Below are 27,981 nucleotides of genomic sequence, written 5' to 3' on the forward strand. Positions count from 1 at the left end.
TTTATTTTTGGTTTTTTAAGCTCGAATACCTCTGGCTGCAAAGTGGAGGACGTTGCAAAGGGGACAGGTCTGAGCCAGGGGAAAGCTAGTCGGGAAACTGGTTTAACAGCCGAGGTAATGCATGAAGGTAAACCAGTTGCAGGGATAATAAAAATCCTATAGGTAGAGTCATAGTTGGTTGGACTGTGTAGACAATAAGAATTAAGTCAAGGATTGGGGGAGGGTTCTCTTCTGCTTTAATTCGTTGCTGTTTGGGGTGGAGGAGAAGTCAGGTCAGCAGAAGGCGAAGAGTGGACCTGGAAGAACAGATCAGCAGTTTGTTTTTAACAAACAGAATTCAGGGCATCCTGGATCTTCCCAGTGAGGATGCCTGGTCCAGAAACTGCTTCAGAACAACAGCGAGGACTAAACACACAGATACAGGAAGTGGCCCCAGGCAGGTATTGAGAGAAGTCAACAAGTGCTTTCTCTTCAGAAAATTTTTTCACAGTTAAAAATCTTCAGATATTGAAGCATGCAGGACCGCACACAAAGTGAATGTTTCAGACCCTCTCACTGGAAACCAAAGCTACACCCATCAGTAATGCCAGTAACAAGGAGGTAATACTGCTTTAAATCTCTAAGAACTAGTCACTCCGCCTCACTGAACAGGCGGTTTTATTTATATGAGATTTATTGCTCTATAGTATTCATTCAAGTCTTTTCTACCCGCCCTTTTCTCTTCCACTCATCAGCAAAGCTAATTTCTCACACGCACCCCCCAACCCCTGCGACGCTTTCATCTACCCCCGCCCATCTTTCACCCTCAGGCTCTGCTCCACCTCCTGCCCCAAACCCACTTCCCTCCTGCTTCTAAAATCCAGTTTATGACCAATGCTAATGCCAGCTAGGCCTGCGCTCCTAGCCAATCACCCCGCACAAATGCCGTCCTCTGTTGACTCCCAGGGGCCCTTTGACTCATTAAAGGGTGAGTACGTGGCATGGCATATTTCACCCAAAATAAAAGTAGGCCAACAACCCTCTGCTCCCAATACTAAGGCCTGCTTTATGCTCTGCGGGTGACTTAGTCATCTATCAATGGCTTTCAGAAGGAAGGGAGTATTTTTAGGCAAGAACCTAAAGTTGAACAAGCTGGCAGGATTTAGCAAAGGGAATTTGCTCTGATTAAATATTTGCTGTTCCAAACTCCATCCCAGTTTAGGAAAAAGAAAATATACATCACACACAGGTTCCACACTGTGGGGTGAAGGGGACTGGCCTGCTAAGGGTGTTGCCTCTAAAGCCTGGCTCTGGGCATCCAAGGACACTGCATCTGTGTTGTTTCCGTACAGACCTGAGGGCCAGGGGCTTCCTCCCTACCCTTAAGGCAATCAAGCTCAAAGCCACAAACTACCAGTAAGAATAAACAGCTCACTTCCAACCCTAACTCCACCACTAAGTTGGGCAAATGACATACCCTCCCTGAGCCTCAATGACCCTTCTCATACAATGAAACAATACTGCCACCCTGTACACCCAAAACTAATATAAAATATTGCACTTGAACTGTATTTGAAAAATAATTTTATTTTTAATTTTTAAAGAATACAGCCACCCACCTCATGAAGTTGTCCTAAGAATTAAATCAGTTAATCCTTGTAAAGTACCTGGCATAGCTCCTAATCCATAATATCCATTCAGTAAACTTCCTTAATTCTGAGGTACCATAGTCCCTCACTATATCGCGGTTCACTTATCGCAGCCTCACTGTATCGCGGGATTTTTAAAAAATATTGTATTTAATTATTTATCGCGGATTTTTCGCTATATCGCAAGATTTTGTGGTACTGTACGGTAAATACTAAGATAAATGTAAGGTTCCTACTTTGCAGATTTTCACCTATCGCTGGCGGGGCGGGGGGCCAAAATGTAATACCCGCGATAAGTGAGGGATCACTGTATTATCTTTTGTTTTTTAAGATTTTCTTTATTTATTTTCAAAGAGATGGGAAGGGAGGGAGAAAGTGAAGGAGAGAAACACCAATGTGTGGTTGCCTGTCGCTCGCCCCCAGCTGGGGACCTGGACTGCAACCCAGACATATGCCCCGACCAGGAACCAAACCAGCAACCCTTTGGTCCACAGGCTGGCGCTCAATCCACTGAGCCACACCAGCCAGGGCAGTACTATCTTTTTTATAGAAAGAACTTTTGGGGAAGGGAGTCGGGCACAGGGCATGAACCACTGACTGGTTGATGCATTCTGATTTAAACGTGGTGGGCAATGGGCATCTTAGAACACACAGATGCTCTCTGTTCACCTTACCAAAGGATTCATTGTGAAAGATACAGTATTCACTTACTTATCTTTCAAAGAGCTAGTCACCACCCAAAAGAATATATCTCAACTTCCAAATCCTGGAAGAGATGTTCAAAACATCCATGCAAGTATTAAAATTCAAAAGGATGGGGACTAAGAGAAAATCGCATAATTTTCTCATAGAGGAGAAATGCTAGTTATGCCTCCAAACAACTTCCATCAGAGGCGAACAAATATACAGAAATAATAAATACACAGAGCTACAGAAAGACCTACAGATCTACTTGGCCAGGAGCCTCGATGCTGTGAACCAAGAAATAAAGTATAGACTTTGGGAGTGATTCTTATGGAAATGGAGAGGAGAAAGATGAGAGTCATGTTCCTATAATATCAAAGTATTATTTGGGAGAGATGAGAACTTGGCATATTACCAAAGCTAATGATTTTACATTATATCAAATATCTAGGGCACTGATGAAATTAAGATGCGAAGAAAGCTTTGGGCAGCTCAGCATGAGTAATGTCATGAAAACAAGAAGAACTAGATCTGCACATTCTGTTTAATAACCCTTACTTGAAAATGAATTTCAGTAGTGAGAGCCTTTCTCAGTCTGCCTCTCCCCTTTCTGATATTCTAACTTGTCCTCCAACTTTCTAGGACAATTCCTTTTTCTCTGTGGGTCCATGTCAGCGATGTCTGTCGGTTACCCACCAATGGACAGAAGCTGAGAAATGGAGATCGCTAAAATCAGCTTCCATACGCGGCAAACAGCCTCTAGGGAAACAAGGCTCATTTCTCACTAAGTTATTATCTTCGAGGCCCTTTGAGGGAAACAACCAGCACTTGATTCTCTTTTGTTTGGGTTTCTAAACATTTTTAAGAAGAAGTCTACATTGTGTCATTATTAAAAGCCACAAGAGGAACAAAAATTCCTCAGGTTGGTTTCATTTGACCCTGCTACCTCCGAAATCAGGAACTTAATGCTCCCAAACAGTCCCCACAGTCTTGAAAGCAGACTCGTAGCTCCTCCACCACGAGCATTTTATCACGATCCAGCAGCCACAAATATGATGAGACAGTCAGAAAACAATTCTAATCAAACTTTAAATAACAACGTTTCATTCTGAAGACAACTCAGAGGACTGACTCATTATGGTGGAATGAAGGACTCTCCCACAGAAGGGGACCAGGGATCAGCTAATGTCAATCTGTTTACAGAATCAAGTAACATCGAGGGCGGAATGTACAAACAAGAGCCACGCCACTTACTGATCTTGAAGGAGATCTTGAAGAGTTAAGTTCAGTGAAAACATACGGAACTCTTCAATGAGGCAACAGCAATGGGGTTTGGGGGCCGTGGAATGGATAGATCCTGCCTGCTGATTTGATGTGGCCTATGGAGGTATAGACTTCGTTTTAGCTAGAAAATACGGTTTTTCCACTCCCCTACCCCCTCCCACAGAACATAGGGTCTGATGAAGGACTGACTCTGTGCTGCTCTGAAAGGAAGAAGGCCAACTAAAAGATACCCCTTAAACACAGAGATGTTGAGGTTTCTATAACAAGAGGACTAAAAGTATAAACAGGCAAAGCTTTCTATTTGGATCACTTAATCAGGCAGAAGACAGTGAGCCCCAAATCAGCTTTCTTCTTGAATGTCTAAATCTGGCATACAGTGGTGACGTGTTAATATGCAAATTCAACTATGTGCATGACTGTCTTCTATAAATAATTTTTAAAAACCCAGTGAAATTAGTTTGCATGTACATTCTTCATTCCATACTATACATTATCTGATAACACTTAAACATATATTATAGCACAGATTTTGATCATTCACCCCACTCACTCACATCAACTATGTACAGGTATTGTTCTAGGTTATGGGGATATAAGCAGTGAATAAAACAGGTTAAGAAAATCCATGCTAACAAGGAGTTTTTTAGTGAAATGCTATAGCCAGAAAACCATGTGTGCTCTATCTACTTCATGGATATTTCAAGCATTTTCATGGTTAATTTTGACTATGCATGATTTTTATCTTAGGTGGAACATGAGAATCTAAAATCGCCTAAAAGACTGTACCCTACCGTACCTATAATCTCATTATTCCGAGGGTCCCCACTTATTTGTTCCCCAATCCTAGTACTGAAGACCACGGTATGCCAGGCATTTAGGTTTCTGGCCCAGCATCTTTCCCATTTTACCATCTATTGAACTTGGAATAGAAGGTCCCCAGCAGCAAGAAAACTAGGGTACACACACATTTTTCTCCATTCCTACTTCTTCCCAATTACAAAATGCTTGGTTTGGTTACATAAATAGAATACTAATTATCTTCACCTGAGAATGATCTCAAACGGCCACACGGAACAAGACATATGCTCAATTTATCCTTCTCTAATCAACCCAGTATGTGATTCACACAGCCCCGTGATCTGCAGCGTAAGCAAGTGGTCTCTTATCCTCAGCACAAAGTTTAGGCCACTGAAGTTTTCCCTTTAGAGAGAAGGGGAGAACTTAATGGCATATGACACACACAGAGCCATGAAGGTCTAACACGGCAGTCAGCAAATGACAGCCTGTGGGTCATATCCTGCTTATGTAAATAAAGTTTTATTGGAACACAGCCATGCTCATTTGCTGGCATATTGTCTTGGCTGTTTATGTGCTACAATGGCAGAGTTGAGCAGTTGCTAGAGACCACATGGTCCTCAAAGCCGAAAATGTTTTCTTAGCTGGCTCTTCACAGGACAGGCTTGCCCACCACGGGACCACCAGGATGAATAGCTGAGAACTTGTGCAGAACTGCTGAAGTATAAATTAACATCTCAAAGGCAAATGACAACCGGTGATAACTTACTCTACAGATCAAAAGCCAAAGGACCAGCGGAGAGCACAGCAGCTCCTTTGGACAACTTGGGAGTGTCCCAGCACTGAGTTCCACCTTCTTGTCTCTCAGACTCCTTCCCATCTCAGCAGGGCTCACTGCTGTCCCCAAATCGAATCTGTGCTTTAAATGAATCCAATTGTATTATACATTTCCCATGTCACTGCGAGTGCAGCAAATAAACTATTTTATTTATCTAGCTACACAAGGAATTTCTTGGAGGGGTAGTGGAGGGACGGGGGGAGGACATCCCTGTGAGTGTCAATGCTTTTTTTTGTGGGTTGCAACCCTCAACAGCCCTAACAGAAAAAAGTCCTCATGTCTGTTATGCAAACAGCCTGTGGAACCAAAAATAAAATCACACTGATGAAAGCGGTATGTCAAAAGATAATTTTAGACTTATTTTAAGACTGTAGAAACAGCCTCACTGAAATTTAACAACCACACCCCCAAAATAACCACCAAAAGTGACAGCTGAGCTGACACCCCCATTTCCTGTAGTGGCTAATGAAGTTTTTAGTTTTCACGCAAACTGTGTACACACCCAGTCTAATGGTGGGGGCTCCTTCTGTATACATAGGTTGGGGCAAAAGTATGTTTACAGTTGTGAGTACATGAAATACAGTTTATTCTTATATTATTATTTATTAATTATTGTATTATTGTCTGTACAAACAGTGGTAAACCTACTTTTGCTCCACCCTGTAGTTACCATACTGTTCTCATTTTCCCCTACCTGACATAAAAGCTCTCTAAGAACAAAGATTTTATCCTACTCGTACCACATCCCTGTTGTCCACCCAGAAGTGGGATCCATTCGCCCAGCACCTTCACAGCCAAATAAACTGACATCAGGTTGTAGTAAAAAAAAAAAAACAGAGCATATACTTCAAAGGTACCGATGAAAAGAGAATGAGCAGCTGATGCTAAAAGACCTGAAGTCCCCGATAATTTGCATATGGGGTCTTTAACTGGTAAAAGTCACCAGTAAGGGATTTAGGGTCCTGGGCTACGCTGATTGGTCAATTCTGATGTAAGTTGCCATGGTTTTCCTAATCTATTTCTCCCCTGGTGTCATCTTTGTCATCCTGTTTGGGGTCTTCATTACTGGGGTCAAGAGGTCTTCCTGTTTCCAAACAAACCAGAGTTCTGCAGCCCATATTGGGAGTGTAAGTCAGTTATGTTACCTTAAGAGCAGAACAACAGATCCATCCCTCTTGGGCTTTACAGGACACATCCTTTCCTTATGTCAAGCAGTATATTGCCGGAAACCTGCTTCACAGGCAGATCTCCAGGTTCCCGGACATGGCTGTACTCTTTCGTAATCTTTAAACAGAAATCATGACAGCCAGCTGTGGGGGCAAAAGCTCTTTTTCCTCTCATGTGTTAAGTTCTTCTAGCTGGGCTAATAATCAAATCAGCAGAGGCAAATTAACAGGATAACGAGTACAATGTCTATTACATGAATGTCTATTCGGGAGCATTAAGAATAGTGACCCAAAGAAGTATTGGGCAGCTGAGGTTTATATGCCATTTCCAAGCTAAGAAGACAACTAGGTAGTGATGGGACTTCAAAGGGCAGGAAAGGCATACCCATGGTGATGGAAACGCAAATGTTTGGTAAACAAATGTTTGCTGACATCTGGCCCTCCTGGAACAGATCCTCCATCTTAATTCCTTTTAGGCAGTTAAAGGGGGGTGGAGAGAGGGAGATGAAAGGGTTTTTCTGAGTCTTTTGTTTCCCAATAATCAAACAGCTTGAAATCAATATCCTAAAAGGCATATTTTGGGAGTGGCAAAAGCTGCTTCCCTTCACAGTAGAGTTACGACTCTTCAGAGAGCTAGTTTAACATGTTTAACTAAAAGTTAAATTTGAGTAATTTTTATAATTTGCTATGGGTTCCATCCTCAGCACCTCACAGGGTCTTGGCACCTACCAAGGAAGGAAGGAAGGGAAGGAGGGAGGAAGGAATTACATGACTTAGAAGATTTTTTTAAACATGAACTCAGATTACAGTTCACCCAAGTAACACTATCACCTACTTTTAAACTCTGCGTAAAGTATCAAGATTCAGCTATTCACAATATTTATGTCTCCTGCTACCAAGCTTTCTGAGGCTACTGTCTCTTAGTTCATTTGTGTTGTGCCATTTGTCTGTTCCCTCTGGCCCCATGTTTATAACGACAAAACTTGTTCACTTCTAACTGTAAGCTCCTGTCTGTCCTATTTATCTGCAGAGCACTCCAAGGCCCTGTCTGTGGACAGTTGTTTAACAGATGCTTTTGATGGTGACAGAAGAAAAGGGCAAGGAAAACGTCAGTTCTCATATCTTATCTTTCTCCCTCTCCCACAACCAAAGCCATCCTGAAACAGAGATCCTGTTAATGTCTGATGCCCCCATCCTCATCCCCAAAAAGCTTCTGGGTAATGGATCCTGCAGACCAAGGACAATAACTATTGTTTCTTGTTTTCTGGTTCCTGGAAACCTCACTATTGCTGGACAAAGATCAAACCTCTGTCTTCGGTTCAGACTCAAAAAAAAAAAAAAAAAAAGACTCTCAGCAGGATATCCATTAGTTCAAACCCCTGCCTTTAGTACAAAACTATTTCCCACCATCATTTCCCAGCATTCACTTGTGTGGAGGGTGAGGCCCAGCAATGAAAGAAGCCAAGGACAGGAGGGTTGCAGGAGCTCCGTCTTCTCCCACACTGTGTTATTCACCAAAGATAAAACTGTTTGGAAACCCAGGAGGATTTAAGAGGTGGAACCTCCACACAGGGAAACTCCGATTAGGCCACAATGAGAACTTCTCCTCCATGTCCTACAAAGGCCTTCAAGTTTAATGGCCCGAACCCCCTCCAACCTCAGAAATGTACTCATTGATAAATCTGGCACATGTAAGGAACAACCAGTGCAATGAACTCAGCTGCTGCTCAGAAAGAGAACTTTTGAAAAGTACTCTATCTCCGCTGACTTTTAAAACAATGCATTAGAATCAAGGAACTCAGTGAGGCACTATATATATTTGCTAATGCGACACTTGCTGTAACACAAAAACATAAGACACCAGCTAAGAATGGAGTTCTACTCTAGAGTTCAACACTTTATAGTAACACCTGATGCTAAGTCTCGGGTATACACTTCTCTTAACATTCGACCAGTAAATACCAAAATCAAAACAAGAGCCTGACTTTCCAGCTTCAGCCTAAATACCTGCCAGTCTATGCTGGGACAAACTACACAGTATTTTGGATTAAAGAGGAATATTTTTCATTGCTGACGTTTGTTTACTTTAAGAAGGTGGTTGTTATACCAAACACAGTTTGAAGGCAGGTTCTATTTTACATGCAAAGCCAAATAAATAAACCGCAGATCTGTGGTTGCCCCTATTTTCTACCAGACTATCAGCAGTCCCTTAAGCCCAGCTTTTGGCCTTCACAACAAGAAGGAAGCAGATGGGAAAGATAAGCTAAGAAAGTGCCCAAAGGTGTCAGGTGGTGCCGTTACCAGAAGAAATACTTCTCCTTCACCACAAACTCCAGAAGAAAGATTAGCAATCAGGCGGAAGGATAAGCTTGCTAATAAGCCTTTTCCTGTTACGTCTATAAATGTCTGCACAACCAAACTTAGTCACACAGGCAGAAAAAGCACCTGTCAGGCAGCCGGCAGTCCTGGTTCTAGTGCCACATCCAGCTACTGTCAGAGCCTTAGCCAAGCCACATCTCCATCACCTGTCCAATAAGAGGGTTGTTCAGATTATGAGTTAAGATCGTTCCACTTAAAACAAAATTCTACCATTTATTCAAATTATACTCTAAAAGGGATCATTACTTTCTCTGTTTAACACTGCGTGATATTTGCCATCTTTTCACAGGGCAGAACACAGAGCATAAATGTGAGCTCCATCCTTTTTCCCATTTCTTATCTCTTAACTAGATCCTTTAACTAGTAACTCTGTCCCATGTGTTTTGGTTGTTTTTGTTTTTGTTTTGTTTTGTTTAGTCCTCCTTGATTAGCACAGGGAGGGCTTTCCCACAAACAATACTTACTCTAATGCAGATATACATACAAACAGAACAATCAAAGCCAGAAACAAGGGGAAAGCCCTAGAATGAGAAGAGCATTTGTTCTGACAGATGGATAACAAGATGAGGGTGTGGCCTTGAGATTAGACTGGCTACAAATAATCCTTTGACTTTCACTTTCATTTGCTTGCACATAATCTTACATTAATACTGTAATACACACGAATCTCCAATCACTGCATCTCCTCCTTCCTCCTCCTGATGAAGACAATGAACAGTGAAAATGCCTGAGCAATACAGACCAAAAAGAAGTTGATATATCACCTCTAGGGAATGTGTTGTGTCAGACCAGGTTTTCTGAATAAATAGAGAAAAATCCTTTAAGCCCATCTGCTACATTTGTTCAAAGAGCCTAAACCCAGTTAGCCGCCTCTACAGCAATCCTTTTCCTACTTCCCAGGAAAATGTTGGACTTCATGATATGTGCAGATTAGAATTTGTACTTAAGATTTTAAAGAGAAGAGGGGTAAGTGATGAGTTTAACTTGGGGAAAGAGGAGCCTGGTTTAGATCCAAGTTGGGGTCCCACCTCTACCCTACATTACTGTAGTCCTGAAACTGAGTGATCCACAGAGCCTAGTGGACCACAGTGATTAGAACAATTCCTAAATAGTTACCAGGGTAAAAATGCCAGAGGGGTAATAGACTGGTTACAGTAGAGACGGGTTTCTGAGGTCTCAGCCTGGGGCTCTGCAGGTAGATTTATACAGACCACTCTAGCACACTCAGCAACTTCCACACTGCCCACCAGAATGAGTGAGGTAAGAGAGCCCTCTGTTCATTTTGACATTTACAGCCCTTTCAGAAGCTTGTGAACTCAAAGGAGTTAAACTGTTTTGGGAGTTGCAAATCCAAATGCCTTGGGGAAGGGTTGTCTGGTGAGGGAAAAGGTGTGAGAGAGGCTATAAGTAAGCATCCAGAAATGGGGCATGCTAGCCCTTCCAACGGCAGCCAAATTTAATTTTTTTTAATTGCCCAGACAAAAGCCTGCAGGCCCACTTATAACTCCCTAAAGGAGAGTCCGGGTGTGGCACTGGCTAATGGGTGGGTCCTGGGGCCGGACCACCTGCTTTCATCAAGTCCAGGGAGAAAATGGAATTCAGGAGCTGCTTTCAAGACGGAGGAAACTGCAGCCATGAGTCAGTCCCCCTCCTGTCCTGATCCTGTTAGATCTTGTCCCATGTCCCTTTGAAGCCCACTCTACTCTGCAATGTTAGCACCCTGTGCTGAAAAGAACCAGAAAGCTCTTTCATCCAGGGAGAGAATAACCATCAGAGGGGGGCAGTTTCCACACTACTACTCACTCAAAGGAAATCTGACCCAGACCCAGCAGAGCAGAAAATAGTGTCAAATGAAACGTTTCCTAAAGAGATCAAGTAAGATTAGCAACAAAACATAAAGCTCTCTAAAACAAGTGAGGGAACAAGAAAGAGCCCGCTACCCAGTTAAACATCTTGGTCGCCTCTTTTCCTAATACAAGGAATCATTCTTCAAAATTTAAACTTAAAACAAACATACAATACACACACAAAAAGCAGTCTTCCACATTGTGGAACATGTACTTTGGGTCTGAAAAAATTAAAATGTGAAGATTCAGCCCTCTCAGGTACTACCCACTACCCATATCAATGAATTAGAGCAGCCCAGGGACCAAGGAACATGGATGACAAAAATGGATTTAAGATGCTTCAGGTTAGGAACATGTAAGGCTCTTCCCACCTTGGCCTGGAATACTGAGCTCACAGGGAAGAAGGCCTCAGGGCCGTAAGTCACCTTTCCTCCCTTTTCCAAAGCAGGCTTGGTTTTAGAGGCCCCTCTTCCACAGAAAACAAAAAGTCCTTTCTTCTCCCTCCTCAAATGCCCCTGTAGCTTCCCAGGGTGCCCAAAACTCAATGTGTCACCTGCCTCCAAACCTAGAAGTGACATCCTGATTTAGTGGTGTAGGTCAGGAGGCCTAAATCTCTCACTCTTCTTTTTTTTGTATTCTACATTCTAAAATGGATTTTGAATCCCCCAGGCATCAAATATCTCAAGACTATATGACTTGAATGAGTTGGTTACAGGCACAAATGACTTGCAATCAAATGGCTCCTACACATTTTGAGATGGGAAAATGCTCCAGAAGACAAAAACCACACCATATTCAAGCAGCACAGTGGAGCTTTCTCTGAGCCAAAGCTCTCATGGAAAAGAGGAGTGTCCCTAGTGAAAAAAAAAAAAAAAGCAGGGTGAAGTTTGGTCCAGCAGCTCCTTGCAGTTACCTCTTATTCAAACTTAAACACAGGGCGCATTCTGCAACCAAGGAAAAAACTGAAAATAAGTGAAAGGACTGCTTCCCTCGTGTTCTTAACCCACACAGCAAAGGCCCATGTGGCTCTGGACAGAACCCCGTCCACTGCACATGAATGCTGGGTGGGAGTCAATTACACACTCTGGTCCGTGCCGTTACAAGCATACATGTTCTCTCCTCTTCCCATGACAACCTCCAGCACTTCCACAGGCCAACAATGAGGGGGCGAGGACTGCAGCAGAGCCCAGTGTGCCTCCCTATAAGGGGACCTTTCAACACCCACCCTCGAGCTCCGCCTGAGGATGAGATCAGACTCTATTCTATAGGCCACGAAACAAGCTGACTTTGTGACCAGCTGGCCAGCCCTCCTGTGAGGCCCTAAAGATGGAAAAGGATTGATTTCGCCCACAGGGACCTCATTCCCTATGCAGGAAGCCTAGCCAAACCATTTAAATAAGTACATTCAGGGAATAGGCAAAGCAACATTTGTAAGAGCCTCTCTGAGGCTCCCATTGATAAGAACCCTTTCTCTCTCCCCTCCCTCCCTCTTTCTGCTCTGACCCCAAATTACACTGTGCACACACCATTGCTGGGCTCACCTCCCTAAATATCCCTGTTCCTCTGATGACAGCCTCCTAACCCAAGAATCTATAAGGGCTTCCCATTTGCCATCAGACTATAGCCAAATGACTCACCTTAGCACTGCAATTCCTGCAATACCCAACAGAGAGCTTCAAAGGACAATGGATAAGAACGTAACAAGTGTGTTTAAGAAAATGGTTGTTTTGACACACTTGATTGTACTTAAAACAGTCTGTAGTTCCAGAATAAGGTTGGGGAGAAGGAACACTCCCTGGTAGTTGCTCCTGGGAATGCCATCTCCCTTAGGGGAGGGGTTCCAGGAGCACAGAGCACTTAAGTCTGTAAGGGCAAATGGGGCTTGCAAAGCTCACCTTCCTGTCCCCCTTTCCCTTAGAAGGAAGCTGCCCCAGGAAGCAAGACTGTTCCTCTTCCCAGCAAAGTCTTCCCCTGTTGATGAAGGCTGCCCTGACCCAGGTGCACATTCCAGGTGGGTAAGCCTGACTCATTTTGGGGATCAGGAGTAGGAAACCTACTTCCTTGCAGATACAAGACAATGTGACGTGAGCCACATTGTCTCACGTCAGCTCTGTGAGGGACAGAGGTGATGTTTGACATGTACCTGCTGACACTTTAGTCTTTTTGTCAATTTGTTTAGAACCTGGGAGCGGAAAGATGGTGTTATTTATTGGACTCCCTCAAAAACTCCAAGAGTTCCTCCCCCCATAACCTGGCTGATTAAGAGGCCTACTATGGGGAAATTTCAGAAAGGTCCTATATGTGTCTCTACCAGCATCACATACCATGCCTACTTTTACAGACTCTTCCCGTGCAATGGCTGGAAATCCATGCTCACCTCTGTTGACACTCACCCTACAAATCACCCTATAAGTAACATATCCAGAAAAGTAAAAATCACCCTGATTATCTACAGAATTATCACAGGCCTTATCATACAGGGCAATTTAAGTGTTCATAACAGCTGCTTCCTGAGATATTGACAACCATCATTACAACAAGGGGAAGATACGAAAGTCTACAAGAAAAACCTATACATCTAATCAGAAACAGCCATAAACAAAGCTAAGAAAAAGCACACAATCCTCTCCACCAAAAGCACTGATTGCTTCCGTACTACTACTAAAGTTCAAGACGTTAAATGGTTCGCCTGCTCAGCAGAAAAGCATGAAGGGGCTTCCCTGAGGGATCAGAGAGTGAGTGCACCCGAAACCACACTGGGGTGGGAGGATCTAACCACTAAACTGGGTGTTTCCCACACACACTCATCAACCCTCAGAAATGAGGAGAGTTGAAATGGGGCCTACTTACGTGTTCTTTCATCTTGTTAGCCACAGTTGGTGACATCATGACGCAGCAGAGGACAACGACGAGAATAAAGTACAGTGCATACATGAAGCGGGTACTCCGGGACTGTCGGATCTTGGGGCAGCAGCCACAGCAGAGGGAGCAGCCAGCAGACCCACAGCAGCAGGCCAACTAGGAAAGGAACACACAGCATCCTCTTAGAGCCACGGCTTTACACATCTGCTATCCCAACCCCATCTTTCCGCAGATCAATCTTTCAGGCTACCATGTTTCTGAGGCATCCTGCCCACAGAGCATGCTGGAACAGTTCAGTAGTGAACAAAGCTTTCAGGTGAATTGGTCTAATATTGTCCTCAATGATAAGCATTAAGACTTGGTTGATGCCCAATACTTAAACATAAAAGGTACAATTCACCTGAAGCATGACTCTTAGGCAACATAAAGATTTCTGGGATCAGCTAAAAGCTAAAGAAGCCAAGAACTAGAAAAAGGCCAAAGTGAGGTGAGGAGCACATGAAAAACAGGGAATCGGGCCTAAGAAAAGGACTTGTTAAAATCTGAGAGCAAAAGAATGCACTCAGTGTATGAACAGCTGGGGACATGTAGGTATGCTGGCATCCATCCTCCTTCACAGGAAATAATGGGAGCGTGCGGCTTGAATCTCAAAAGGAATAAATGCCTCTTACCCTGGCATTGTTTACTACAGCTTCATGCCACTAATGGTAGGCTTTTAGGCTCATGAGTGGGGCCTGGGCGCAGAGGAAAGCACAGTTCCTGCTGTACCACTGAGAGATAGCACACGCACCTTTTATTTGGGAAAACCAGCTCTTTCGGGGATGGGGGGGGGTGCTTTAGTGGTCAATGCAGCTAGACATAATTTGAGGATATTGAATAAATAGGGACTAGGTTTCCAGGTTTGGGTCTGGTGTTATTTTATTTTATTTTTCTTTGTAAAGACTACCTTTTAGAGTAGTTTTAGGTTTACAGTAAAATTGAGAAGGCAGCAGAGATTTCCCACATATTCTTACTCTCACACATGCATAGCCTCCCCCATTTATCAATATTACTCACAAGAATGGTACTTTTTTTAAACCATGGATGAGCCTACGTTGTTATATCACAATCACCCAAAGACCATGGTCCATCTAAGGGTTCACTGTATATTTCATGGGTTTGGACAAATGAATAATGGCATAAATCCATCATTATAAAATCATATAGTATACTTCCACTGTCCTAAAAAGAAACTAGATCTTTATTAAAGCATAGGGAATAGAGTGTAGGGTTAAAAGTTCAAGCTCAAAGTCACATTGCCTGAGTTTGGGAATTGGGTCTGCCACCTACTAGCTATGAACCGTGAGCAAGTTACTAACCCTTTTAAGACTCCTCATTCATAACATGGGGGTGGTAACAGTATTTATGAATATGCTGTAGTCTCTTTGACCTAATCAGACACACCTAGCGTCACAGAGGGATTTCTACAAGAGATTACCATAAACTGCAAATAACAACTAAACCTACATGTATTACACTATATGCTATATAAAACCTACAACCTAACAATTCTGTCTCTTAATTATGATTCGGAAGCTCAAGACCTTGCATAACTGCAAATCAAGCTTTAATTAGAATGCCACACTGTAAACATCACTTAGAATGAGATCATAGGACAACAGGTAGTAGACAGGCTGTTATCACAAGGATGTTATGACTGATCTTGGAAATATAATAATTTCCCAAGCTGTTCCGTCTACTTCATGAAACTGCCATTGTTTGAGGCCGTGGTATTCTGTACTATTTCATGACTTTAAATTTTTACTAATTGTTAGAAGGTATTTTTCAGATGTTCAGCCAGTAGGATAATTAGCTGGACTTGGGTCCCGGGAACCAGACCCCCACGGCTACATACTCCAACCAAGCAGAACAAGGAACTTAACCTGTTATTCCTTTGAGCAGTGACCTATTCCTTTGAGCAATGACCTGGGAAATAGTGGAAAATTTTTGTCTATACAAGCTGTATTACTGTCCAAGTTCCTGCACCTGCAGGAACAGGAACGCACCTGAAACGCTTTATAAGCTCCCCAATCCCTAGGGTCGGGGCTGTTCACCTAAGTCCGGCTTGTGGATGGGTGGACAGTCGCTGGCCAGCTAAAATAAATGCCACAATTTGAAATTCAAATTGTCTCGGACTCTCTATTCTCGTGAATGCACCGTAACACTAACATACTTTCTCCACCTTCCCTCAGTTTTCTTTTCTTTTCTTTAAATTATTTGTTTGTTTGTTTGTTTGTTTGTAGAGAGGGGAAAGGAGAAAGAGAGGGAGAGAAATATCACTGTGTGGCTGCCTCTCACTCGCGCCCCCAACTGGGGACCTGACGTGCAACCTAGTCGTGTGCCCTGACTGGGAATCGAACCAGTGACACTTGGCTCGCAGGCTGACGCTCAATCCACTGAGCCACAGCAGCCAGGGCATTCCCTCAGTTTTCTAAGCCATTACCCCCCGCCCCCCCCGCCAAAAACTCCTCTTGCTTCATAAGGGTAGGCCACTGCTTTGTAGGATTAGTTATTTTACTTGGGCTGAGCTAACAGATCACACAAGTGGGACCCTATGTGGTGTTCTTATGGGTCACCTTCCTTTACAATTCACTGACTCATATTTTCTATCCCCAATTTTGTGCTTCCCACTCACATTCCACTCCCCCTCTGGCCCTGCCTCCCTCCTCCTTAGCCTTCCAAATTCTTTTGAGACCGCCTCCTTCACTGGTGGCTAACTCTTTAGTTCTATGGTCTTACGTAACCAATCTTACTGTATTTCAAATTCAAATGTGTTAAACAAAATATCTTATTTGGGAAAATAAATATTTTAAAGCAGTTAGATAGAACTTTCCCACAGTAGAATCAACACGAAAACTTATTATCTCCACAGAAGGAAAAAAATGAACAAACATGTGCATAATGTGAGCCTCACTGGTCATTAAAAGACAGATAAAACAGTGATAGAAGAGTGATTATGGAAAGTGTGAATAAAAATCATACTGGTTTAATCCTACTCTATTATTAAAGTCATGTGGCAGTCTAAGGATCTGACTTTTCAAAGTCTCCTTACTTTCACTTTCATTGCCTATATAATTCTATGGTATGATTCATAGATAAGACAGACACATAGATCTACATACACACACTTAATTTTAAAATCCAATAGCCTTTTTCTAGTAGCCTAAAAGTTATTTATCAAAGCAAACTATGCCAACAACCAAGGGTACAGTGCATATCTTTAGCTAAATAAACATTGCTAGGAACAATAAGCAGAAGTTCACAACAGCATCCATAAAATAAATTATTATATTAGCATCTAGAAAAATCTCACAGCCCTGCTGACTTGCCACTTCTTTCTGGAAAAGCAAGTTAGAATGAAAAGGTTCACATCCAGCCCCTGCCACTTACGGCTTTAGTACTCTGAGTATGTCACTGCCCTGACCCTCGCCTTCAAAACTGGAATAATTCCTGGCCAGCCTGACTTCCAGGGCAGTCCCAGGATGGAGGAGTGCCAGTGTCTTGTAAGCCCTGGCTCCAGAGGGCCAGAACCATTTACTGAACACGTCAGGGAATGTAGAACACCAGGAGTGAACCCTATTATAAGCTATGGCCTTTGGATAATAATAGAGTCACGATAGGTTTATTAATTATATGTACCACTCCGGTGAGCGGTATGGCTAATGGGGGAGGACTGCACATGTGTGGGGCAGAAGGTAAATGGGAAATCTCTATACCTTCCTCTCAATTTTACTGTGAACCTAAAACTGCTCTAAAAAGTAAAGCCTACTGCCCTGGTTGGTGTGGCTCAGTTTGGTCATGGTTTGATTACTAGTCAGGACACAAGTCTGGGTTGTGGGTTCAATCCCTGGTTGGGGCATGTACAAGGGACAAACAATCGATGTTTCTCTCCCTCTCCTTTTCCCTCCCTTTGCCTCTCTCTAACGTCAATAAGCACATCCTTGGGTGAGGATAAGTAATAATAATTAAAAATAAAATAAAAAGTAAATTCTATTAAACAATAATGACAACAGAGAAACAAACAACACAGTGCCCATTAATAGCTCAATAATGGACGCTGAATGAACAATGTACTATAAAGTCATAATGGCAACACTCCTGAAAGAGGCTGGCAGCCCCACTCCACAGGGCCACATGCACAAGTCATGTGGCACACTCTGCATTTCTCACACCAGCATTGTACCACAAAGTAGTAGGGCTCTAATTTATAGAGACTGCACACTTTCCTTTTCCAGAAGAAATTATTATACGATCAGGAAGGACCCAAAACAATCTCTTTGGAGGGCAATGCTTGAAATTCCTCTAGAAGTTCATCATGCATGTATACTTGCACAGGGGCACAGAGATTCTGATACAAGGTTGGTTGTTCACTACAGGCATGAACACAGTCTTATTCTCCAGATACACAAGAACTGGATAAATAAATTATGGGCTATCTATACAATACAATGTAGTTAAAAGGGGTAAATTGCCCTAGCCGCTGTGGCTCAGTAGATTGAGTGCTGGCCTGCAAACCAAAAGGTTGCCAGTTCAATTCCCAGTCAGGGCACATGCCTGGGTTGTAGGCCAGGTCCCCAGTTGGGAGTGTGGGAGAAGCAACTATACATTGATATTTTTTTCCCTCTCTTTCCCCCTCCCTTCCTCTTTCTCTAAAATTAAATCTTTTTTTAAAAAGAGAAAGGAAAAAATAGAGTAAATAAATAAGGGTTAAACTGAGTTATCCTCCCCACCCCACCCCCAAGATACTCACATGTTGAAGTCCTAACCCCCAGTATCTCAGAATATTTGGATATAGGGTCCTTAATAACATAATTAAGGTTAAACAAGGTCACTAGAGTAGGCCCTAATAACTGGTGTCCTCAGAATATTAGATTAGGACACAGATACACAGAAAGACCATGTACAGATACAGGCAAAAGATGGCCTTCTACAAGACAAGGAGAGAGGCCTCAAAAGAGACCAAGTCTTCAATTCCTTTATTTCAGACTTTTGGCCTCCAGAACTGTGAAAGCTTAAATTTGTTTAAGCCACCCAGCCTATGGTATTTTGTTATGGCAGCCCCAGAAAACTAACACAGTTGTTATTCCCTGATATTTGTGTGTGTGTGTGTGTGTATGTATGCCTATCTTTATGTGCAGCGTGTGCATATATGCAATGACTAACATCAATTATTGCAGAGTGGGCCTAGATGTGGGGAGGAAAAGAAGACACCTACTTCTCACTGTTCTGCTCTCTGTGTTTTTACTATGTGCATGTATTACCGTCATAATTTTTGTTAACAAAAAAGGAAAAGTGACTAAGAAAAGCAACAAAATTTGAAGGTATTGACATAAAAGCATTTGCCAATGTGGCACTGGCTCATGTGACTCTTTTTTTCTTTCTGAAGAACCTTCCCCTCCACAAACACAGTGAAAAAGAAAAATCTCAAAGAGCCCTTCACACCCTCCCTCTAGCCAACTTCCTTTGAAATAGCAAAGGCATGAGTAGCAAAGACTTTTCTAAATACAAGGTGCTTTGTTCTTGCCAGGGCAGTCAAAATGAAAGGATATGCCAGCTGCTTGCTGCTACCTGGAGCTGGGCCTCACTCCCAAGTGTTATTTTTCTCTTCCCATCGAAGGACCCCCACAACACACACACACTCGCTTACACACACCCCACAATAAATAAATAAATATCATTCTCCCTCTCTGTCCTCCCCACTGGCCATGGGCGCAGATAGTTCTCAGGACTGATCCCATCATGTGAAGAAATAATCACAGAAACACAAGCTAAGGCTGGTAGTAACTTCCCAGTTCCTCTTCTGTCAAATTAAAAAGCACAATTCCTTTATTACCTAGAATCCGCAACTGGCAACAACACCAGCAGGAAACAGAAAAGAATCAGTAAGAAACCACATGTCATAGACAGTGTGAGCACACCACACACCTCATGTTATCTTAGTCATAGGAGTCCCATCATATCTTATTTTCACAGTGCCAAGAGGCTTGGATACCAGTTTCTTAAGCCCACAGGGACTAGAAGGGACTAGCTGGTGGGAAGAACGAAGGTCCAAGAACCCTGACCTGGATTCTAACTCTGCGTGGCTCTGAGTAAGCCACGTTCCCTCGCTGGGTCTTGGTTTCCCTCACTGATAAACTGATGGAGCCTGGGTGACAGACAACATGGATGACAAGTACATAGGTGTCATCTCACATTCAGCTCAACGTGGCAGTGGCGTCCTGGTGTGCTGTGCTGAGGTGGGCCCTAAGCCTGAATGTCTCAGTAGGGAAAATGCAATGGTCAGCAAGTACCATCTGCCAGAGGCACGGTGGTATCTATGCTTCATTCTTGTCATCCCTGCAAGGGGGGATCTGACATCCCTACCATCCATAAATTCTTAGATGTTAAAAACAAACTGTGAGAGGCAACCACGCTGAGTTAACCCAAAAGCAAGAAAGAAGAGGGGAAAATCAATCAGGAAAAGTAAGGACTGAAAAGTGCAGCAGTCAAAAGCTCTCCAAGCACTTCACCATAACGTGAGCATCACTCTAATTGCTTCATGGACTATGTTCTGCAAGGCCCAGCGCCCCCAGCAGTGAGAGAATTCGTCTATGATGACGGCCCAGGCATCCATGAAGTCTTGTCTCCTTGGTTTCATTTAGAAAGGCAGCAAAGTGCACAGGACACTTCTGCCATAAGAATCATCCCAAATGTGGGTCACACTTTTTCGTTTCCATGCTTCCGTTTGGGGTGTGTAAATCCCTTAGCAATGTGGAAAACATTCATTCTGAAAGACTTATTCTTTGAGGGTTGTAGAGAGCCAAGTTGGCTTTAGCGTGTCTGAACTAAGTCCAAACTGCACAAGGAAAAAAAGTCTTCAAGCCTAGCACCGCCCTTCATCCAGTCCCTTTTCCTGACTTGGAAAAACAGGATCACTAGCAGAACTGAGGAAAGACAGGAGACACTTTTTTTAAACTACTTTAATTTTAGTACTGTTCCTTAATAAGTAGCAAGGGGAGGGGCAGCAGTAAGGAAGTTCCTCAAAAATAAAAGCTGCTGAAGCTGTCAGAAGCAGAACCCAGGTGTTCCTGGGCATGCTCGGTGGTTATAACATCAAGGAAATAAGAGTAAAAACACTAAAGACATAAAATTGGATTCAAAAATTTTCACTAAATAGTACTCGCTATACTTTAATGATATTTAGATTTCCATCTTTCAGTAGCATACAATACTATTCATGCAATGTCACAGCCCACTTTCCTTCTTTAGCCTTTGAGGCTTTGGGATTACCTATGAATCAATCATGTGTGGTTGGCAAAGAGGCAATGAATAATTGAGTCTACTTCAATAACGATGTTCATTTAAGTTCTAGATTTGACAACCAACATTTTGCAGCTCATTCTCCTCACTCCAAGCCCAGAAACAGCTTCCCATTGACTTATACGGACTTTTTTTCCCACCACAACAGAAAGGCAGTAGTGGCGGTAAATAGCAATTCTTGCCATTGCCCCCACCCCACTCCCTGTGTGCCAGGTGCTGTCCTTTACTGAGGACTATGCAAGGTGCAAGGGACTGAGGGGACCTGAAAGCCAGGAGAACAAGAACATGCAGGTCCTCTGCTTGATAAAGCATTATCTTCCCATACCACTAGTGGAGTTGCAGGCAGTCCCTAACTTATACAATGATTGTGTTTCAAAAAACTCAACACATATTATATCTGTTAGTAAATTGGTTTGTATGAGTTCACAGTGGACTTCTCCCTACAAAAGAATATAGAGCCACCTATTAGATCACTTAATCCACAATATTAGCTAACAATGTACACAGTAATTTATCTCTTACTCTCTGCAAGGCACAACATTATTATTAGTTATTATATCACCCCCACTTTACAGAGCTGAGACAGAGGCTCAGAGAAGTTAGGCAACTTAAGGTCAGAGGAAAGCTGGTAGGTGGCATAAAGAGGGTGAATAGGGCAGGTAACACTCACTTGAAACCTTGGTTTCCTACGGAAGAGAAACTAGCTATGTGGGAAGGAGGAGGCAAGAAAGAAAACAGTTTTTCTCTGCTGTCCTTGGGTGTGCAGTAAGCAGTTAATCTGGAGAAGCCATTTCCCTTGCTGGGCCCCTTCCTCCCTCCCAGGCAGCCTCTGGCCTCAGTGGAGCTGGGTGACCTCTATTAGAGCCCTGCCCCAATCACCAAGCTCCCTTCCTCACCATCAAGTCCTACCCCATATTAAAAGCCCTATTCCTAATCCTTTGAACATAACCAGACCATCCATTCACTCGACTATTATTATATTACATACCTATTGTGTGCAGTGCTAACTCCTGGGAACGCGGCAATAAGAGATTTTGTTTCTCCCCTCACTAAACAAGAATACAAAAATATACATAAGAATGGCCATCTATGTGTTGTTTAGAAGATAAAGGAAACCTGGATGTTCAAGGAAAAAGTAATAATCACTCAATACAATAAACCTACTGAAATAATACAGATTATATAGAAAAATTCACTGCCATGGAAAGATGTCGACACTGTGTTAACTGAAAATAGTTAACAACACAAGTGTCTAGAGAAGGACAGCATTTGGGGTAAAAATATAACAAGACATATAGATCAGCAATAACAACAAAAAACAATCTAGAAGGATATACCAGGATGTCAGCAGTAGTTAACAGAGTTATAGGATTATGAGTGACTATGCTTTTTCTGCATTTTCTGAACAAGCCCTTATCTTATAATTAGAAAAACATTAAAAGTTTCTATATTGTAAGAAAGCAAAGCCACATTCTTGTTCTATCTCCTATTTGGTAAGCACGTAAATATTTGTTAAGTAAACCAGCCATTAAGTAAATGTAATCCACTTCAGCTATGATTGGTAGAAAACAGCCAGAGTGAACTATCATTGGAACCAAGGCATAAAACTAGAACATTTTTACTGTATGTGCCTCTAAATATGGTTAAGATGGAAAATTTTGTTTCTTTTTTTACCACAATAAAAATTCTTTAACCCTTGTAATACGTTTTAGTTTTATTTACATAGCTACACCTTTACTTCATAGAATTTGAAATGAAAATGAGAAAAATTAAACAGCTACCTATAAGTTCAAGGAGTTAAACAAGCTATATATTTGCCCAGTCCAGAAATTAGTTCTTATATGTATTTCCTTCATCTCTTTCTTACATGTTTTTCTTTTTTGGGTCTAAAGAATCCCTTAAAACTCCCAAGGTTTTCACAGTCCTTCCCATAGCCGTGGCAACAGATTCTGGGGGTTTGTCAGAAAGGAGTTTCTGACAGATGTTTCTCACACAGGTTTCAACACTCTAGAACAAGTTAAGTTTCTACAATCAGCGGCATTCCCGTGAAAAGCAAAGGTGAGGGTCACTGTCCTTCTTCCTTAAAGGACACTCTGTAGCCACAAGGTCCGAATCTGAAATGGGGAATGATGGACCGTGAGCACCCTCGGTGCTTGACAATGGGACTGGGACAAAACTCTCCTGGTGGGGAGTCCCTTTCTCAGGAGGTTAGGGTTACTTTCAGCACTAAAGAATGTTGATCAAGTTCTCTGTTCTCAGACAGCAGTTGGATTCTTTGAATGATTCCATCACACCACCCTCCACATGTGATACGTTTCAGTAGGTTTAAGGGTGAAAGGTAAACGAACTCCACTTTCTGGCAGTTCCACAGAAAACAAACATTCCTGGGAGGCAGATCGCTTACAGCAGGTTGTCAATCTCAGGCCCGTGATATTGAGGGCCCTATTATTCTCTGTTGGAAGCTATCCTGTGCACTGAAGGATATTTACCAGCCCCCTTGGCCTCTACACGCAAGATGTCTCTACACCACCCCTTGGGCCTCACAAGTGGTGACAGTCACAAATGCCTCAGACAATGCCACCCCACACCCACCCCCACTGCCCATCTGCTGAGAATCACTGATTTAGGGCTTAAGAGCAAGAGCTATGGAGTCAAGTTGTCTGCATTCACACCCAGGCTCAAGCTCAAGTACTGTCTGATGATGAGCATTGAACCAATTCCCTCTCTCAATTACCTCTTTTGTAAAATGGGAATAAAAACACTTCACAGGGTTGATAGGGGGATTAAATGAGACAATTCAGGCAAAGTTCTTAGCATAGAGCCTGGCACAGGGTACACACCCCGCCCCCAAAAGCCAGCTGTTATCATCTGTATCATATCAGGTCAACATGGGAAGACGATGGGAGGGGGAGGGAATCAAACCATAAGTACCTGATTTATAACACTTTTTTTTATTTTTCTGCTCTAATGTGGATGATAAATAAATATGTTGACGGAAAATAATAAAAAAATAAAACTCCTAAGATGTGAACCCAAGGGAGCATCCTAGCCACTTGGAGAAAAGCTGTTCCGTATGTGGCAGCACTTCCTACATGCCCAAAGGCTAAAGCCACCTTCATTTCCACCAAGGAGCAAACCAGGCAGCTGGGACACTTATTTGCTCCCACAGAAGCCACAAACACCTGCCGCAGAACCAGGCTGAGAAAGGGGGAAGTTCAGCAAGTTCTAGATGGGGGAAAAAATGGTGTAAGAAAGTGAAACCTTGAAATTCAAAATGGAAAAGTGTAGAATGCGGGGAGAAAAGTGCTTATGTGCCTTAAATCACTTTTTAAAGTTACTTTTAAATCTCATCAAAATAAGAAGAAAACAATCCTGCTTGGTTACCTTTATGAGAGCTTATCAACAAGCGGTTAATGAAATACAAAACCCAAAATTTGCCTGATTTTGTCGAGATTATGAGACAATGGAGAAATCTGCCAAGTCCCTTCGGGGAGGTGCTTTATGCCAGTCCAATGCCCAAATGCTGCCAAGCCACGGAATGCTTTCCAGCCTGGTGACGGAGGCCACAGAGCCAACCACCAACTAGATCCAAGAATGCTCTGGGACGGAGGTGTGGGGGTGGAAGAAACTGTCCTCTACTCGCCTAGGTTCTTTCGGCTGGTCTAATAATTAAGTTGACATGAGACAGATAATATCAACAAGAGAAAATAACCCATTTATAGTGCACGCCCACCGGAGAGCTCCAGGGACAGAAAGTTAAAAGGAGGTGTGCCTGGCGTTCTGAGCTAAGGATGAGGTAAGGTGCCTTGGGGCTTCAGAGGGGAGGAAGGTCATTCACAGGGTGAGAAGAGTAGCAATTGTTCAGTCACTAGAAGTTGGCCCTGCCCCATAGATAGGTCATAAAAAGTTATTTTCTGGTGATAACTGCTATGGGCAAGCCCCCCTGCCCCACACCATTTAAATCTTTTAGGGAGAGGTAAAAGTTGATCTTGGGACCATAGGACCTCAGTTGCTTTCAGCTCAAAAGGATCCACATGCCAAAGTAGCACATCTTGGGGACGCCTGTTCTGAACCCCTTCAGAGAGCAGATGTGAACTGTTTCACCAGCTCAGACAGTGTGAGCAGGCAGAACCTCAGAGCTCATCTGGCCAGGAACTTCAAGGGCTCAGCAGTACACTAAGGTCAAGTGAAATTCTATGTACAACTCCAATGTATAAAACATATGGATGCACTATAATAATACAAACACTTATATATTCATACAACAAAGATTTATTGAATGTTTACTAGTGACCAGGCACAGTTCTAGGAGATAGTAGTATAGTCTCTGTCCTCATAAAACAAACATTCTAAGTGAGTTTATATCATGAAACTCAGCATCCCAAAATTCCACCCAAACTGAAACATGTCACAGCACCCAGGCTGAAAGTCTCTGATCCGGTCCAGTCTTTTCACTTTCCCGATGCAAAATTTGAGGCTCCAAATGGTTAGGTGATTTGGCTCAAGGAGAAATCCAAAATAGGCATTAGTGGCCAGCAAGAAATACACCAGTTGAAACAACTCAGCAATCTGGAAGGATAAGCTAGCTAATAATAACTCAGCTTTGGGTCTCAGACTTCTGTTATCTACAGTGCAGCAAACTTAAAGGCAATCAAAACAAGTAAATGAAGTCACCATAAATAGGTTTAAATACTGGTCTGTGGACCCTAGTAAGAACGCAGTAAATGTCTAAGTGTCTGATGCAGTTTGAAAGGTTTCCATCTCAACACAGTTAAAATGAAAGGCTGGCTGCTGCCCAGTGAGTTAACCCTGGGGTGGCCATAAACGGAATGCTCTTGGACAACTACAGGGTACAGTAGTCCCTCTCTATATCATGGTTCACTTATCACAGCCTCACTGTATCGCGGGATTTTTTTAAATATTATATTTAATTATTTATCGCGGATTTTTCGCTATATTGCGGGATTCTGTGATACTGTATACATATGGTTACATTGGTTTAAGGGTGTAGAATATGTTTAAGAACATAAGCAGTGTTTATAAAAGTGTGGAAATGGTTAATAAGGGAATAAGGGAATGGGAAAGGTTAATAAGGGACTGGGAACGGTTTATAAGTGTGTGGGAAGGTTTTATAAAGCCTTAAAATATATATAAGTACTAAAATAAATGTAAGGTTCCAACATCGCGGATTTTCACCTATCACGGGGGGGGGGGTCTAGAACATAATACCTGTGATAAATGAGGGAATACTGTATATTGCAAATGCCTAATTCCTGATGTACCTCCCCACTTCTGAAAAGCAAAGAGCAACCAAGTCCCTACTCCCACCCCACGTACAAGGTCAATTGCTAGCCACTCTCCCTACCCATACCACGGAAAGGTGTCACTCCTCAAAAGACACCTCTGGCTCACTACCCGGTGACAGGATGCCTCTCTGAAGGGTAGTCTAGCTCCAGTGGTTCTATGCAAGGGAAAACTTGCACACACCACCTACCTTGAATTTTTCCAGCAGTCAGGATTTTATATAATTCTATTCTTTGTCATGCACAAAATGCCCAATAAAAGGTGACACTTCAAACGTGTTTTCTTGTAAATGAATAGACAAACTAGAAACAAATGTCAGATAGTGGGCCTGGGTTGGTAAACCTATGGCCATCTGTGGATGTCATGGATGGAAGGAAAGGCCCACATTCACTTAGACTCCTGTTCCCCCTGGGGAAACAGAGGACTCACGACACTCCCACAAGGTCACCCTCAGCCCTCCCTCTAACACACTGTCCTTCTGGATGAAAGCCTGGTGGCCACATGAAAGGTCCTGGTTTAATAGCTTTTGCAGGAGCTGAAGTAACAATACAGCTGAGGAAACACTTTCTCACAGTTAATTCACCATTCATCAGTCCCTCAAGCCTGCAGGAAGCCTCCTTTCCAGCCTTCTTTTCCTTTCATCCTTGAAATTTAACTCCTTCTCCCACTTTTGGCCTGAAGAGGAAGGAATGGATAGGTGTGAGCCTTTCCCCAGCGAATGTCCACTCGTGATTGCCTTTTCCAGCTGAAGTGCTGCCAGATGCCCGGTGGATTTTATCAGCATCCACTCAACCCTTCTCTAACCAGGTCCCCATGACAAGGCCAGCTGGCACCGATGAGGATGTTTGATTTAGGTGTGGGCTGCCTCCATGGCAGGTGACTTTATACACATGTGACTCCCCCCTTCCACTGCCCCCCTCCCCAGCTCAGAAAACTGGCTAATGTTCCTGAAATACAGTTGCAAAAGGAACCAGGGCCAAATGAAGGAGTCCCTGAATCATATTTTTTTCCTATCAAAATACCAACAGAAATGAAAATATTCTTATATAGGGGCCCCCACCGCAACTTTCACCTCTTTTATTCATCAGGGTATTTGCCTATGCAAGCAAGATGGGTGGGCAGAGGGGAGTCTAAGGAGAGCTTCCCCTGAGGCATTCCTTTTAAGGAAGTAACTTGGTTTGGGAGTGATATTCCCTCTGATTTTTAAAACTATAAAGATAGAGCTTTTATCAGCCCTAGACTGCGAAGACCAGCACCCCAGCAACAAAATCAAAAACAATGGACCACAAAGCCAGGCTGATGCACACACTGAATGAACTGCTGTCATAAACAGGCCCAAGGGGTAGGCAGTTCAGGAGATAAACCTTAATTACAGTTATTTGTTCAGTCAAACCTACCATTTCTCAGTCAGCTTGGTGGAGTGGATGTTGGACTGAGCAGAGGGCTCCTTTGATGCCCCTCCTTCCTCCCCCAAGAGCCTAAGGAGCAGGAAGCAGGTTGGGGACCAGGCAGAGATGACAGGCAGAGGGGCCCTCCATGGAGAGAAAGTAATCAGACAGCACTAGGCCTTATCTCCCAGAGAGGAAGCTGAGGGGTGAGAGGAGGGCAAGAAAGTAGGAAATAACTAAAAAATCTTTCTGGCCCCTGACTTGGGGAAACTTTAGAGCGGAGCAGGTTTGGCAGGAATGTGGGTGTGAGCCCAGGAAAAGCTGGAGTCTAGAGCAGCTTGGAGGAGGTGATGGAAAAAGGAGGTGGAGCCAGGCCCCCAAAAGACCAGCCCAGAGCAGAACAAAAGCAGGAATTGCTTCACAGCAAAAGCAGAAAGCATCAGGCAAATTCTGCAGAACCTTTCCAAG

General features: G+C 43.0%; 1 protein-coding gene across 1 annotated transcript in view; it reads right to left on the reverse strand.

The window, feature by feature from the left end:
• The window catches only part of SERINC5 (serine incorporator 5), an 87,795-nt gene that overhangs the window by 34,874 nt on the left and 24,940 nt on the right, over positions 1 to 27,981 (reverse strand). The window contains exon 2 of the mRNA XM_090276424.1: positions 13,472 to 13,639. Coding sequence (XP_090132550.1) covers positions 13,472 to 13,639 — 168 coding nt within the window. The remainder of the gene's footprint in view (positions 1 to 13,471; positions 13,640 to 27,981) is intronic.

The sequence above is a fragment of the Furipterus horrens genome, unplaced genomic scaffold, assembly GCF_987537825.1.
Source record: "Furipterus horrens unplaced genomic scaffold, mFurHor1.1.pri manual_scaffold_5, whole genome shotgun sequence".
Classification (NCBI taxonomy): Eukaryota; Metazoa; Chordata; class Mammalia; order Chiroptera; family Furipteridae; genus Furipterus; species Furipterus horrens.